The sequence below is a fragment of the Clupea harengus genome, chromosome 8, assembly GCF_900700415.2.
Source record: "Clupea harengus chromosome 8, Ch_v2.0.2, whole genome shotgun sequence".
NCBI classification, from domain to species: domain Eukaryota; kingdom Metazoa; phylum Chordata; class Actinopteri; order Clupeiformes; family Clupeidae; genus Clupea; species Clupea harengus.
Window position 1 is genome coordinate 27,892,205 of NC_045159.1, and position 15,140 is coordinate 27,907,344.

Here is a 15,140-nt window from a genome sequence, read left to right on the forward strand (position 1 = left end):
TGAATGTTTTCTTTTTTTCATGTTATAGAAAACCCCTAATAAGTCAGGATGTTATTCCAAGATTTTATTATTTCTGAAAACAAAGTGAACAAATAAATGTAGCAATAGTGGCATTGTTACATGCATTAAGCTTGGCATAGTGTTAGAAATCAAACACAGTTCCTGCCATTAGCGTAATATATTTTCATCAGATCAATGTGCCTTAAACTGCTCCTGTTATTGAATAATTTACATTTTTAAAAATCTTAAAATGCTGGATGCTAATGGAACATACGTAAACAAGTGATATCACCGTAGCTGATGGGTTAACTACTGTATGTAACTGAGGAATCTCTCAGCTCATCTTGTTGATCCTTGGCAGCTAGTTCAGATTCTTTGGGCTATCTAATTAACCTCACCACTGATAAAAAACAGCAGGGAAATAGGAACCATTGACGGTATATAGAGACATAAACGGACAAACAGCAATTGATAGGAACAAAAATACAAGGGGGAACAAAGAGTTACTTCTGCAGTGACTGGCTGGTGAGCTACACTGGCACTGAGAGAAGACTTAGCTTAGCATACCTAGCTTTAGTAGGCTTGGTTGGATTTTGGTTTGCTAGTTCTGTCTTTGCCCTCTGGTGTGGGCATTCAGCGGTTGGGTCCTCTAAAAACGGCTCCCTCTGCTGACTGTAGATGATTCTCATCTGTATAGATAGAGGGCTGTAATTAGTTCATTTCCAAATTGAACTGCATATACAGGTGCATCTCAATAAATTAGAATATCATCAAAAAGTTGATTTATTTCAGTAATTTGATTAAAAAAGTGAAACATATATTATATAGATTCATTACACACAGACTGATATATTTCAACTGTTTATTTCTTTTAATTTTAATGATTATAACTGACAGCTAATGAAACCCCCAAATTCAGTATCTCAGAAAATTAGAATATTGTGAAAAAGTTCAATATTGAAGACTCATGGTGTCTCACTCTAATCAGCTAATTAACTCAAAACACCTTCAAAGGTGTCCTGAGCCTTTAAATGGTCTCTCAGTCTGGTTCAGTAGGCTACACAAACTTGGGGATGACTGCTGACTTGACAGTTGTCCAGAAGACGATCATTGACACCATGCACAAGGAGGGTAAGACACAAAAGGTCATTGCTAAAGAAGCTGGCTGTTCACAGAGTGCTGTATCCAAGCAGAACTTTTGGAAAGTTGAATGGAAGGAAAAAATGTGGTAGAAAAAGGTGCACAAGCAACAGGGATAACCGCAGCCTTGAGAGGATTGTGAAACGAAGCCCATTCAAGAATTTGGGGGAGATTCACAAGGAGTGGACTGCAGCTGGAGTCAGTGCTTCAGAGCCACCACACACAGACGTGTCCAGGACACGGGCTTCAACTGTCGCATTCCTTTTTTTTTTTTTTTTTAGATTTATTTTTGGGCTTTTTGTGCTTTTAATCGATATTGCAGTGAAGAGTGGGACAGGAAATGAGAGGGAGAAGAGCTGGGGAGTGGACAGGAGAAATGACATCGGGCTGGATTCGAACCCGTGTCCTCCAAGCCCGAATGTGGTCGGGGCTACTGCTTGCGCCACAGTGCCCCCCAACGGTCGCATTCCTTGTGTCAAGCCATTCTTGAACCAGAGACAACATCAGAGGCATCTTACCTGGGATAAGGACAAAAAGGACTGGACTGTTGCTCAGTGGTCCAAAGTTCTCTTCTCAGATGAAAGTACATTTTGCATTTCCTTTGAAAATCAAGGTCCCCGAGTCTGGAGGAAGAGAGGAGAGGCACAGAATCCAAGTTGCTTGAGGTCCAGTGTAAAGTTTCCACAGTCAGTGATGGTTTGGGGTGCCATGTCATCTGCTGGTGTTGGTCAACTGTGTTTTCTCAGGTCCAAGGTCAGCGCAGCGGTCTACCAGGAAGTTTTAGAGCACTTCATGCTTCCCTCTGCTGACCAGCTTTATGGAGATGCGGATTTAATTTACCACCAGGACTTGGCACCTGCACACACTGCCAAAGGTACCAGTACCTGGTTTAAGGACCATGGTATCCCTGTGCTTGATTGGCCAGCAAACTCGCCTGGCCTAAAACCCATAGAGAATCTATGGGGTATTGTGAAGAGGAAGATGCGAGACACCAGACCCAACAACGCAGAAGAGCTGAAGGCCGCTATCAGAGCAACCTGGGCTTCCATAACACCTCAGCAGTGCCACAGACTGATCGCCTCCATGCCACGCCGCATTGCTGCAGTAATTCATGCAAAAGGAGCCCAGACCAAGTATTGAGTGCTGTACATGTTCATACTTTTCAGTAGACCAACATTTCTGCGTCAAAAATCCTTTTTTTTATTGGTCTTAAGTAATATTCTAATTGTCTGAGATACTGAATTTTGAGTTTTCTTTAGCTGTCACTTAGAACCATTAAAATAAATAAACACTTGAAATATATCAGTCTGTGTGTAATGAATCTATATAATATATGAGTTTCACTTTTTTTATCGAATTACTGAAATAAATCAACTTTTTGATGATATTCTAATTTATTGAGATGCACCTGTATATCCTGTCAGGATGGTCTTGGTGTACTAGTGAGGAAGACATTTTAAGACATCAACCTATGTTGATTCTCTGGAACTTCAATTCTAATATAAAACAGTCTTTTGCTGATCTCTAGAGCAGCACTGTTTAAAAACTATACACAAATAAGTTGTTGGGGATCTGGTTGTGATCAACATAATGATAGTTCAGAATATATTAGTCTTCTGAACATAGGTATTTAGGATAAGAAAATGAGTTTATTGCTTCATTAGTTACATTAAATCACTAATGAAAACCTTATGTTAAAACAGCCTTCTGTAGACGCTTTACAGCATATTATTTCTATATGCAATTGAACATGTTTGACATTTAATGTGTGTGTTATTATAGACTAGTTGTAGGAACTTTGTAAATTCCACTTTCATCAGGTGAGATGGAATGACATTATACTCAATAGTAGCAACAACATGCAGTTCACTTTTAATTGCAGTTCAGATTTGACAACATAAAAGACAAAACATTACAGAATGTGGCCTATGCAATGAAATGTGCAGAAGGGAAAAAAAGGGTTTGGTAAAGTTGTCACATGAAGTGATGGAGATAATTTGCAAACACTGTTAATTACTTAAGAATGTATGAATCATGTGCTTATGAAATGGCTTTTCTGTGTGTGTGTGTGTAACTTAGAATATTAGGTGCCACTTAGTCTGTATATGTACAAGAGCATGTTTAGACCAGAAGTGATAAGAAGGGTCGAACTGTGCTTCTTCCAACCTTGCAAAACTTCCATCCTTGCCTCGGACGTCAGAAATCCACCACGTGGTTATCCCTGTTGAACGCTCAACTTCTGTCTATATAAACCTTGTGCGATGTGTTTATCATTGCTTCACTTTCAGCCTTGTGCTGGGAGTGAGCCCGATTGCAATTGTTGTCTGTCTAATAAATATACTTATATGCAGCTCCGGAGTCCTGAGGTAACTGTGGTATATTGGATCGAGCACTCGGTGCTCGATTGTGTTTGACTGTCACTACTACGGAGTTCTGTGATAGTTTGGTCAGGCCTGGCAGTTGAGAGATTCGCCCGCCAGTAAAATATTTAACTTGTGCTGCATTCTCGTCTCCGTGCATTTGTATCTAACAGTGATTTAGATAACCCACGAATAGTATATAACTATAACAGTAATTATACATAGAGCATAAAGCCACAACATGGTGTCAGAAGACGGAGTTACGGAATAATTCGAGGACGGTATTTTAAAAGTTAAAAAAAAAAAAAAAGTGCTAGCACGTGCGAACATGGAGCAGTTCAAGCCACCACCACCGTTGATACTTACCGGGAATATAGCTGAAAACTGGAGAAGATGGGAACAGCGTTTCCAGCTGTATATGACCGCTTCAGGTGCGTTGGATAAGGAAGAGACGGTTAAAATAGCCATTCTGCTCCACACTGTCGGCGAGGAGGCGCTATCAATCAATCAATTCAATTTTATATAGCGCTTCTCTATATACCCGAAGTCGCTTTACAGAGTCCAGAGTCCAGTAGTCATACACACACAGTCATACCGGTGGTGGTAAGCTACCTCAGTAGCCACAGCTGCCCTGGGGCAGACTGACAGAAGCGTGGCTGCCAATCAGCGCCAACGGCCCCTCCGACCACCACCAACATTCATTCATATTCACACAATGCAATGCATGTCTTTATGATGGTGGGGGAAACCGGAGTACCCGGAGTAAACCCACGCAGGCACGGGGAGAACATGCAAACTCCACACAGAAAGGACCTGGAACGACCTGGAAGGACCGGGATGCGAACCCAGTGCCTTCTTGCTGTGAGGCGACAGTGCTAACCACTGAGCCACCGTGCTGCCCAGACTATATAGACTAGCGCTAGAAGTGTATAACACACTCACCATCATCCCAGATGGAGATGAAGAAACAATGGAGGAAGTTCTCCAAGCCTTCACGGACTACTGCAGCCCTCAAAAGAACGTGGTTTTCGAACGCCATCAATTCTGGTCACACGCGATGTTAGCAGGAATATCGGTGGACAGATTCATCACAGAGCTACGCCAGAAGAGCAAAGACTGTGAGTTTGGCAGAAATGAAGATGACATGATTAGGGATAAATTAGTGTTTAGCATAAACGATATTTGTCTGAAAGAGAAACTGTTGCGTGATAATGCGCTCACTTTGCGCAGAGCCATGGACACATGCAGATCAGCAGAGCTCGTTAAGTCACAAATACAAGCGATGCAGACGTCACAGGTTGTCCAAGACACCTCAGTAGATGCTTTAAGGTAGTGGTTCCCAAACTTTTTACAGTCGCGTACCCCTTCAGACATTCAATCTCCATCTGCGTACCCCCTCGTTTTTTTTTTCATGTTTGTAACCGCCGCCGCCCCCTTCCCCCGCGCATATACAGCCTATAACACTTGAAACTGTGAAATTATCAGGGATTTCAGGACTCGGATGGAAGTTTAAATCAAATCAAACTGTTTTATTAACAATACAACCAGGTAAAGGGAAATGATAAACAAACAAGGAGGTCGAACTAACTCACTCAGGGGTTTAACGGGAATAACTATAACAAGGCAAAAACAGGCAAAACAGATGAAAACCAAGATACTCAGCGTCAAACGCCGGAAGAACACAAACGAACTTAAATAACATAAACATAAATAAAATTCAGTGTGCAGAAGTGTGTGCGTTGAATTTGAAAAGGGGGGCATGGCCGGAGCGGAGTTCAGCCAGAAATAATCACCACAGGTTAATGAGACGGGTGTGTCTGACAGGATGCACATAATTTTGCAATGTCTGGCTGAATTGGAGAAAGCTTTAATCTCAAATCGTCTTCTACAGACAGTCTATGCCTGTATTTGGTTTTCATGCTCGTCAGAGCTGAGAACCCACACTCACATAAATATGTCGTGGCAAAGGGCATTAAAGTCTTGACAGCGCGTTTGGCCAAGTGCAGGTTACTCTGTGCACAATCCTATCCAGAAATCTGGCAGAGGCTTCTGGTTGAATTCAATTTTAAGGGATCCACTTGTTGCCACTTCACTGAGGCTCTCCTGTTCAGATGTCGGTAAGGAAGCAGGCACAGCAGAAAAGGGATAACGAATCCAACTGTCCGAGTCGTCAGTTTCGGGGAAGTACCTGCGTAGTTGTGCAGCCAGCTCACTGAGGTGCATTGTAATGTCGCGTTTGACACTGTCTGTCACACCGAGGTGATTTTCAGACAAAAAATCATGCAACGACGGAAAGACCTCTGTTTGGTTTTTGTTCATGCAGTCTTCCCAGAGCTTCGACTTCTTTATCATGGCTTCAATTTTGTCTCGTACATTGAATACGGTTGCGGAGAGCCCCTGTAATCCGAAATTAAGATCATTCAGACGAGAAAAAATATCACCCAGATAAGCTAGTCGAATAATGTGAAAGGTGAAAATTGTGGTCAATAAAGAACATTTTAAGCTCATCTTTCAATTCAAAGAAACGTGTCAATACTTTGCCCCTTGACAACCAGCGCACGTCCGTGTGCAGTAAGAGCGTCGTATGGTCGCTGCCCATTTCACTGCATAATGCAGTAAATATGCGAGAGTTCAGGGGCCTGGCTTTAACAAAGTTCACCAATTTTACTGTCGTGTCCAAAACTTCCTTTAAGCTGACAGGCCTTCCCTTGGCAGCAAGAGCTTCTCGGTGGATGCTGCAGTGTACCCAAGTGGCGTTGGGTGCAACTGCTTGCAGGCGCGTTACCACTCCACTATGTCTCCCCGTCATGGCCTTTGCGCCATCTGTACAGATGCCAACGCAGTTTGACCAAATTAGTCCATTCGATCTTACGAAGGTGTCCAGCATTCTGAAAATGTCCTCCCCAGTTGACCTTGTTTCCAGTGGTTTACAGAAGAGCATGTCCTCCTTAATTGACCCTTCGTGAATGTACCGGACATATACCAGGAGCTGTGCCAGGACGGCTACGTCTGTTGACTCATCCAGCCGTAGTGCATAAACGTCACTGGCTCGTGTGTGAAGTAGTAGTTGTTTTGAAACGTCCTCTGCCATGTCACTGATACGCCGTGAAACCGTGTTGTTAGATGAAGGCATTGTCTGTGTCGTATTTTTTGCCTTTTCCCCCAGCATTGCTCCAACCATATTCGCGGCAGCAGGGAGAATTAAGTCCTCCACAATAGTGTGGGGCTTGCCAGTCTTAGCCACTCGGTAGCTCACCATATAGGACGCTTCTAGCCCCTTCCTATTAACAGTATCTGTTTCCCTTAAACAACTTTTACTGGTCGAAAGTCCTCTCAATTCCTGTTCAAAAAACTCCCGTGGTTTATTTTTCAAGTGAGAATGGTTGGTTTCCAAATGTCTGCGCAAAAGTGAAGGTTTCATCGAGTTGTGAGATAGTACTTTTGCACATATAACACACTGTGGCTGAGTTGACGAACCAGTACCGATTCAAGTGAACCCCAAAGCAATGTAGTTCTCATCGTATTTGCGTCTTTTTGATGATGTTTCTCTGTGCTTTCTCATGTCAGGAGGTCGAATCTCTGCATCAGACTCACTGTCACTGTCAGTGGCCATACTAGTAGATTGGCTAGCAACAGATGCACTGCTGCTTGCACCCTGATCCATGAACTCGTAAGAGCAACCTGGGTTGCTGTCACCGGCAGGCTCATCCTCGGTTGTTGGCCTACTGGTAGAAGCCGATGGTGTCTCTCTGGACGGGGGATTAGGCCTAGCTCTTTTCAACCACTTGTCCATTGTAAAATAGGGGGATATCTGAGTGAAATGATATGAATAACAAGACATACAGATATTAACAATAATGGATATAGTATATACACGATGAATATTACGGCTATGATTTGAATAATCTGTCCCTTTAATACCGTGCCGTGTAACGGTGAACATTCCGTCATCAACAGTGACTGTAGCAGTAACAGAGTGAAACAGAAATGCTACAGATGATAATGATAAATGTAACTAACAGATACTTTCTACAATGATACAGAGATACTAAATCGCTAAATCACACATATATACACACACACTCACATTAATGCCGCACGGCAAGGACAAAAGTGAATGGCTCCTCTGAATGTGAATTGTCCGATGTACTTCTTAACGCTTCTCTCCAGCTTCTCTTAACCCTCGACTGGCCAGATGTGGATCAGACTTATATAGGGCAACCGGGAAACCGGCTTGGGGTGGCCAAATGGTCAGTGAGTTTCCACTGTGCACGACCCCCAATGAACCCTGGGATCAACTGATAGGGTGACCTCTATATGGTCCCGAGGTGTGAGTGGCCTGCGCAACGGGGTTCACAGCTCAGCTGGACGTCGCTGGTAGAAGCAGCCCTTTTGAACAACAATGATCTTGCAGCAATCGGAACGAGCTCCCCCTTCCCTACACAGGTCATCATCAAAGTAAAATTCTGATGAGGGAGCTAACCACCGTGTCAATTTGTGTGTGTCAATTTAATTTCTTTTAATTATATATATAGATATATTTTATTTATTTATTTATTTTTTTTACTTTAAAAAAAGCAAATCAAAATTTCTCGCCGCGTACCCCCTGAACGACTTTGCGTACCCCTCGCAAACCCCAGTTTGGGAACCGATGCTTTAAGGAAAGCAACAGGGCAAACGCGCTAGCAGACCTTGTTTCGAGGATCGTCAAAGAGCTGAAGGCGCGCCGACATGTCAGAGCAACTGAGCAGGTCAAACAGTTCTTCATTGTAGATCTCGAGCAAGGACACCTTGACGGAAAACTCAATCCCACTAGCAGTCAGCTTCTCGAAGATCTGATGCAGAGTACGTGGAATAATCCCAGGAAGAGGATCCTGACAGAGAAGGACACATCACAAGATGTCAGTTGTAAATCGGCTTCTTGCTCCAGTATTAACAACTTTGAACTGGCTTCAGTCTTCAGACGGAGTTTGAGGTTTCTCTACCTCCTCCCATGTGAACTCTTCATCAGGAGATCTCTCCCCCTCCATCGTGAAGGTTTTTCCTGTACCAGTTTTTTGACCATAGCTGAGAATGAATGGACAAACTGTTCAGTCATGTAGAGATAGAGTGCAACTCACTGCTGAGGGGGTTGTCTGATTAACAAGTTATTAGGTTTGACTAATGAAAACGGGGACTCAAGTAGGTTGAATCACATGGGAAACTTAAGTGTTCTATGTGGAAGTCTGTACCGAGATATGACATAAAAAACATAATGCGACTTACGCGAAAACGGTACAATTGTAGCCCAATATCACTTCGTCTAAAATAGGACACACGACACTTCTGTAAACATCAATCTGCTTTGCCGACGGTCCAAACACCTAAACACCAACATGGAACAACAGGTTAAAATGAGAAAAATATATATGCATGTGCAAATTGTCTTTCAGCATTCGTATTCTAAAACTGTTACCATGTCAAATGTGTAGGTCTTCCTGGCACTTTTGTCTGCAAAACCTCCAGTTCGAACAGCTACTTCTTTTCTGTTATGGTCGCAATCGATAACTCCATGTGAGCCAGTCTTGCGCTCCGATGCGTTGAAAGGCCTGTAAAAACATGGTAATGTAGATGCATTGCTACCCATATAATTTTGACCAAATAAATAGTCTGAGAAACTTACCTGCATCGTACAACCACTTGGTTGTTTTTGCCCTTTTCGGCCCGTTTGCTACAACCCACTAGCGAACTCATTGTTAAAGAGCGCCTAGTATTATCCAGTTTCACGTGTCAAATGAACAAAAAAGTGAATTCGTGAGACCGGTACTTGCACCGGAATTGTAAGGTACCTAAGTACGCCCAAATTAGTGGTGTAAATAGATGACTGACAGATGCTTCCCGGTCCCGTTAATTTACGGAGGAATGCTGATCAACTGTATCCAAGCGCCGTATTTGTTCGCTTCCGCAAAAAGATAACGTTCAACTAAGCACAAACAGCAGACAGCTGTTTAAAATAGTGTTCTGATTAACTTCTTCTTCTTCTTCTGTAGAGTTTTATGGCGGTTTACAAGCTACGTGTATTACCGCCATCTACTGGACTGAGGTGCAGTTCATTGGGGATCTTTAAAGAAGTTCTGATTAACTGTATCCAAGCGCCGTATTTGTTCGCTTCCGCAAAAGAAAACCGTTTAACTAAGCACAAACAGCAGACAGCTGTTTAAAATAATGCTCTTCAACCAAAGCGCCAATCAATTAAACGTATCATGTTGTTACGTTCTCCTGCCTTAGGGGTCGCTGTTTGACCTTATTTCTGTGTCTGTTACTTTGCCTATACTTTAATTGTGTGCAGGTGTTGCCTGTCAGCCGTGGGCGGAGCCCGATATGTTTTAAGGCCGGGATCGCCGACCAGAAGGTCTCTCCTTCAACTGCGTGCTGCCACGCTATTCGGGCCTCCCTCGTCGTTCTACTTCGTTAACTAAATTCTCTGTTCTATATCGCCTTTTTGTTTATTAAAACCCCCTAGACACGAGCCCATTCTGTCTTGTGCTTCATTTGTTGCATATCAGAGCACCTGGTTTGTAACACATGTATACTGAAACGTGATTGGCCGAGAACTAGTGATGGGCAAATTAAGCTTTGGTGAAGCACTGAACTAGCCTGGATGCCAGACGAACTTAGCCCCGCCCACAAAATTTTAGGTTGGGAAGTTCGGTCTGGTGTCGCTGTCGCTACACGATGGTAGTCCTTTGGGGGATAGTAGTCCCTCACATTGCGCATGCTCAGACACAAACGGTTTACGGCATAAGGCTCAACATCAACATCAACATATCTGGCTTGTCTTAACGCATAATGTGGGTATATTTAATTATGTTGTAAACGGCTAACAGCATAAGGCTCTACGTCAATATATGAAACGAAACTGGGGAGAGACTTTTTGATCCTCCACCTCATCTGTTTTGTCCACTGTGACATCTTCTTTGTTTTTCAATAAATGGTCATGTTTTCAAAAAACTGGCTTTCGTTGCTTTTCTCCATGATTGAAAACGGATCTGTCGTTGTGACGCATGCGCGCGCGGGTTCGCTGTCGACAGCAGTTGACAGTGTCGCAAAATGACGCATGCGCAATGTGAGGGACTACGATCCCCCAAAGGACTACCTGTCGCTACACAACGGTAGTCCTTTGGGGGATCGTAGTCCCTCACATTGCGCATGCGTCATTTTGCGACACTGTCGACTGCTGTCGACAGCGAAGCCGCGCGCGCATGCGTCACAACGACAGATTCGGTTTTTTTTTTTGACGTAGAGCCTTATGCTGTTAGCCGTTTACAACATAATTAAATATAACATTAAATATACCCACATTATGCGTTAAGACAAGCCCCATATGTTGACGTTTAAACCGTTTACAACATTATTAAATATTACGTTAAATAAACCTACATTATGCTATAAGACAAGCCAGATATGTTGATGTTGATCCTTATGCCGTAAACCGTTTGTGTCTGAGCATGCGCAATGTGAGGGACTACGATCCCCCAAAGGACTACCATTGTGTAGCGACACTACCATCGTTAGTGATGGCAGCCTGACACTGAAGCGCCGGAACGTGCTTCATACCTTAAACTACACCAACCATAAAACCACTGCTTCGAAGGTTGCTTTGGTACGGAAAAATCACGTGACATATTACGTGCGAAACAGCAACTGCTTCTTTCTCTGAATGAACCAGCTGAGTGGTTCACAGCGCCACGCACGAAACAGTCAGTTGCCTCGTTTTGAGTCTGAATTGTAGCGCCTTCAAAGCATAAAAACTTCCGCGCACAACATTGCGTTTGGTTCGTAGTAGCCTATCTCATTCTGTGACAGTCATTACGTTCGTATTGATTTATCATCATTATGAAAGCATCTAGGAAGAGAGGTCGTTCTGACATGTGGGAACACTTTATTCTGATCGCTCATGATAAGGTGCGCTGGCTGTTAAATATTTAGGCTATAGGAAATGTAGACTATATCAACAGCCTCAGTCCAAAAAGTGTAGAACAAATAATGTTTTTAAAAAAATCTTTGACTGTTCCCTATCCAACATGGTTACACAAGCACACCCAACTTGTGCCATATTTGTCCAGCACATCCTTTCCCCAAGCACTCTCTCTTCAATAACACAATATACAAAAAAGAATTAATCTTTATTTGTAAAAAAAAAATATATCACAATCTTTGTATACGGGTGCATGTGTGTGTGTGAGTGTGTGTGTGTGTGTGTGTGGGGGGGGGTGCGTGCACACTAGATTGTCATTGTTTTAAAGCTTCGTGCCACTGTCTAGCTGGGCTAATTTAGTTGCAGCCTTGGCACATCACCAGGAGAGGTCACTATTCCTGAAGCTTCAAGTAATGAACCGATTTTTGAAACAATGTGCCTAATGGTTCAATGCTTCACCAAAGCTTCATTTGCCCATCACTAACCATCGTGTAGCGACAGTCGCTCCGTTGGGGAGAAACTATCTCCTCACAAAAATCTGTGAGGAGATAGATAGACCAATCAAATTGTCAGGGCGGGCTTTATATAGGGTGACCAGATTTGAGTTTGTGAAAAAGAGGACACTTCATCGCGGACCCCGCCCCCTCCCCCTCCATGGAGTTTTTGGACATATTTTTCACATGCAGATGACCCCGCTCCCTCCCCGGGACGAAGTTTTGACATCTTTTTTACATGCAGATGTACTATTGTAAACGATGCAACTAGTGGAGGCGGCAAGGTGCTCAGTATGGCCAGATTGGAAAGGGCGTATTGTAATGTAACAGCGAGGTTACGCACAGGGGCAAATCTAGGTTCCCACTTTTGGGATTTTTCCTGTGACCCAGTAAAACTAGGGGGGTCTGGAGGCGTGCTCCCCCATAAGACATTTTTGAAAATATCCTTTTAAATAGTGTCCTCTAGTGGGTTTTAGGAAGAGAAATTAACCAATTTAGATTTAAAATATGGCACAACAATAAACATATTGAAGACATCTGCTGAGATAGGTGCTAATTATACTGTAGCATGGTAGGGATTTGCAGCTCAAGTGAGTAGGTAAACGTTGTAGGCTAGAGTTCCCCAGCTAGTTATAGTAGGGTAGCATACCCACAGGATCAATGAACCGGCATGATAAAAGAGAGCCACGACATCTATAATTAACTCGTGATTTAACCATTTCGTTTCTTTTACTATTTAAAACTTCATGTGCTATACCTTTATATCCAGCAGCTGATTATGGCAGCTTTCACCAGCTTGGGTCGAACAGTCGCTCCAAGTCTGTTGACTAGACGTTAACCCCGTCTGTCTGCACGCTCGCGAGGCTCACTCACGACCAAACAGAGCCGTGCACTTGCCACCACAGTCTCAAACAGGCGGGATTCCTGTGCTACTCGAGTCTATTTTATTTCTAACTCTAAAAATTAAACAAAATAAGTTCACTAAATAGGTTGTTAGGTGTTTTAATTTGACGATATCAAAATACAAATAAAAAAATATATATTCTTTTTGAAGGGGCTAAGGAAACTTTTGGGGGGGGGGGGGGGGGCTACAGCTCCAGCTCTATCTAGGGCATGGGTCGGCAACAGGCGGCCCGCGGGCAAATTGTGGCCCGCCAGTACATTTTTGGAGCCCGTCAAATTATTCCGATCGTAGCAGTTTTTTTTTAAAGAGACAGTTTTTATATTACAACATTAATTCATGAAATAATACACCGCTAATGGTTAGATTAACATTTTACTTTTATTTTGAAACCGGAAACTGAGTTTCCTGTCATTGACTTTTCTGAAGTTTTTTATCGCTACATCTCACTACTGACAGATCGCCTGAGGAGAAACAGTGTGTTTTACAGTTATGGCTAGTAATCCTAAACGCCCGCATCTATTCTCACTGGATGAGACAGTATTTATGTGCACCAACGATGACGAGCCACCACGTTTGGATGACAGACCATGTTGATGTCAAATTTCAAAAACGTATTAGAAATAGTAATATTATCTAGCATCCTCCTGTTTGTTCTGGCAAGGCAACCCTCTCGTAACGTCTTCGAATGGCTGTCACAGAGAAGTGTCGGTTGGTTTATAACTAGCATCTCTGAATTGACATCGTTAGATCAATGAAATTTAAATGGATCGTAAACCCATGACACTTTTATTGGGGGACTTTTGTAGGACGTTCAATAAAGCTAATTTTAACGTTACCTCACTCATAGAAATGACAAGTCACTTTGTTACTACAAAGCAAGCACCAGTGTCAGTCAGTGAGAGCTGTTTTTGTGCACCAATAATGACAACGTGGGTAATCGGCTGTGTTTTCTGTTTGTGGAAGTCAGAAAAAACGTCTTTTAAAATTTGTATCGTCATCTCGTTTTGTTAGACTATTTTGCCAGCTAACCTGCTAGCTAGCTACCTTGTCTGAGGTAATGTTAGTCGACAGCGAGCTATTGAGTGCACCAGCCTCATCACTCCTTAAATTGAAGAGACATAGCTAGATCATTGACATTGTACCCTTTGCAAACCACAACAACTTTGTTGCAGATGAGACACATGGGCTTTCCATTAATGAAGCCGGGTAAGATAAAGGCAAAGTTTAATAGGCTCTGTTGTCGTTGTCAACTTTCCTCTTCAGACCTTTTGACAAAGACATTGTATGCTAATTTCTCTCTGCACGCTATTTTCCCAAACAATAAACATCTTAAGGAGGTGCGTCAACCAACTATTTCGAAATAAAAGTAGTCTAAGATAAACTCTAAGTGGTAGCCTAGGTCTAATTAGGAGGCTCAATGTTGAAAAAAATTCGTCATTGCTATTATTCACAATAGGCAAGGCTATATTGACAGGGGGATAAGACAGAGTTCGTTAAAATAATTAAATTATTCAAACAGACAACCAATGGGCTCATTCACATGGTTTATTATCATTAGTTATTTGTAGTAGACCTATCCATTCTCCATGTAGGCCTAGTTGTTGCGAGTGCACCTATCTATCTTGTCTTAATATGCAGTAACCCAGACTTTGGCCCGCCACCTAGTGGCGAGGAAAAATACTGGCCCGCGGCCCAAGTTACTTGCCGACCCCTGATCTAGGGATAGATACGCCACTGGTTACGCACCATGCCATTCTTAAAATTTCTGTCCAGGAGTCTCACATCCTCAATCACGTCACCAACCAAATGCAAGCCATCACGTAATTGACGCTACATTCATCACAGTATCAAAGGCACAAAATGATCGCATTTGGAGGATAATTTTCCTATCTAGCAACACTGGGAAGGCGGTCGACCAATGACAGTTCTCTCTACAGTCAGAGCTCGCGCAAGAAGGTGGAACGTAAGGGAGATACCCTTTCCATTAATGAGGTAATAACTAGTTTGTGAAAGACAGAAACACAAATATCCGACGAGGCAAAATCCCGGACGTTTTTGGAATCCCTGCCGGACGCATTTTTTAGGTCTCGAAAAGAGGACATGTCCGGGTAAAAGAGGACGTCTGGTCACCCTAAATTTGCATGACATGATAGCTGGTTATCTAGCTGATGTTATAGTCTCCTCGATTTAACTCTTAAAATTATAATGGGAAAAGGTAGAAACCCTCAGGGTGCTTGGGCAACTTCGTAAGAAAGAGTTCATATTCAGGAGTTCATATTCATGAG

General features: G+C 42.8%; 1 protein-coding gene across 1 annotated transcript; it reads right to left on the reverse strand.

Annotated features, from left to right (window-relative positions):
* Positions 1-8,439: 8,439 nt before the first annotated feature.
* LOC116221571 (kinesin-like protein KIF11) lies at positions 8,440-10,117 on the reverse strand. Its single transcript, XM_031572758.2, has 3 exons — positions 8,956-10,117; positions 8,766-8,863; positions 8,440-8,567 (listed from the first exon to the last, which is right to left on the reverse strand). Exons 1-3 carry the CDS (start codon positions 9,166-9,168, stop codon positions 8,453-8,455), a joined length of 426 nt encoding a protein of 141 aa, XP_031428618.2. The 5' UTR covers positions 9,169-10,117; the 3' UTR covers positions 8,440-8,452.
* Positions 10,118-15,140: the final 5,023 nt, after the last annotated feature.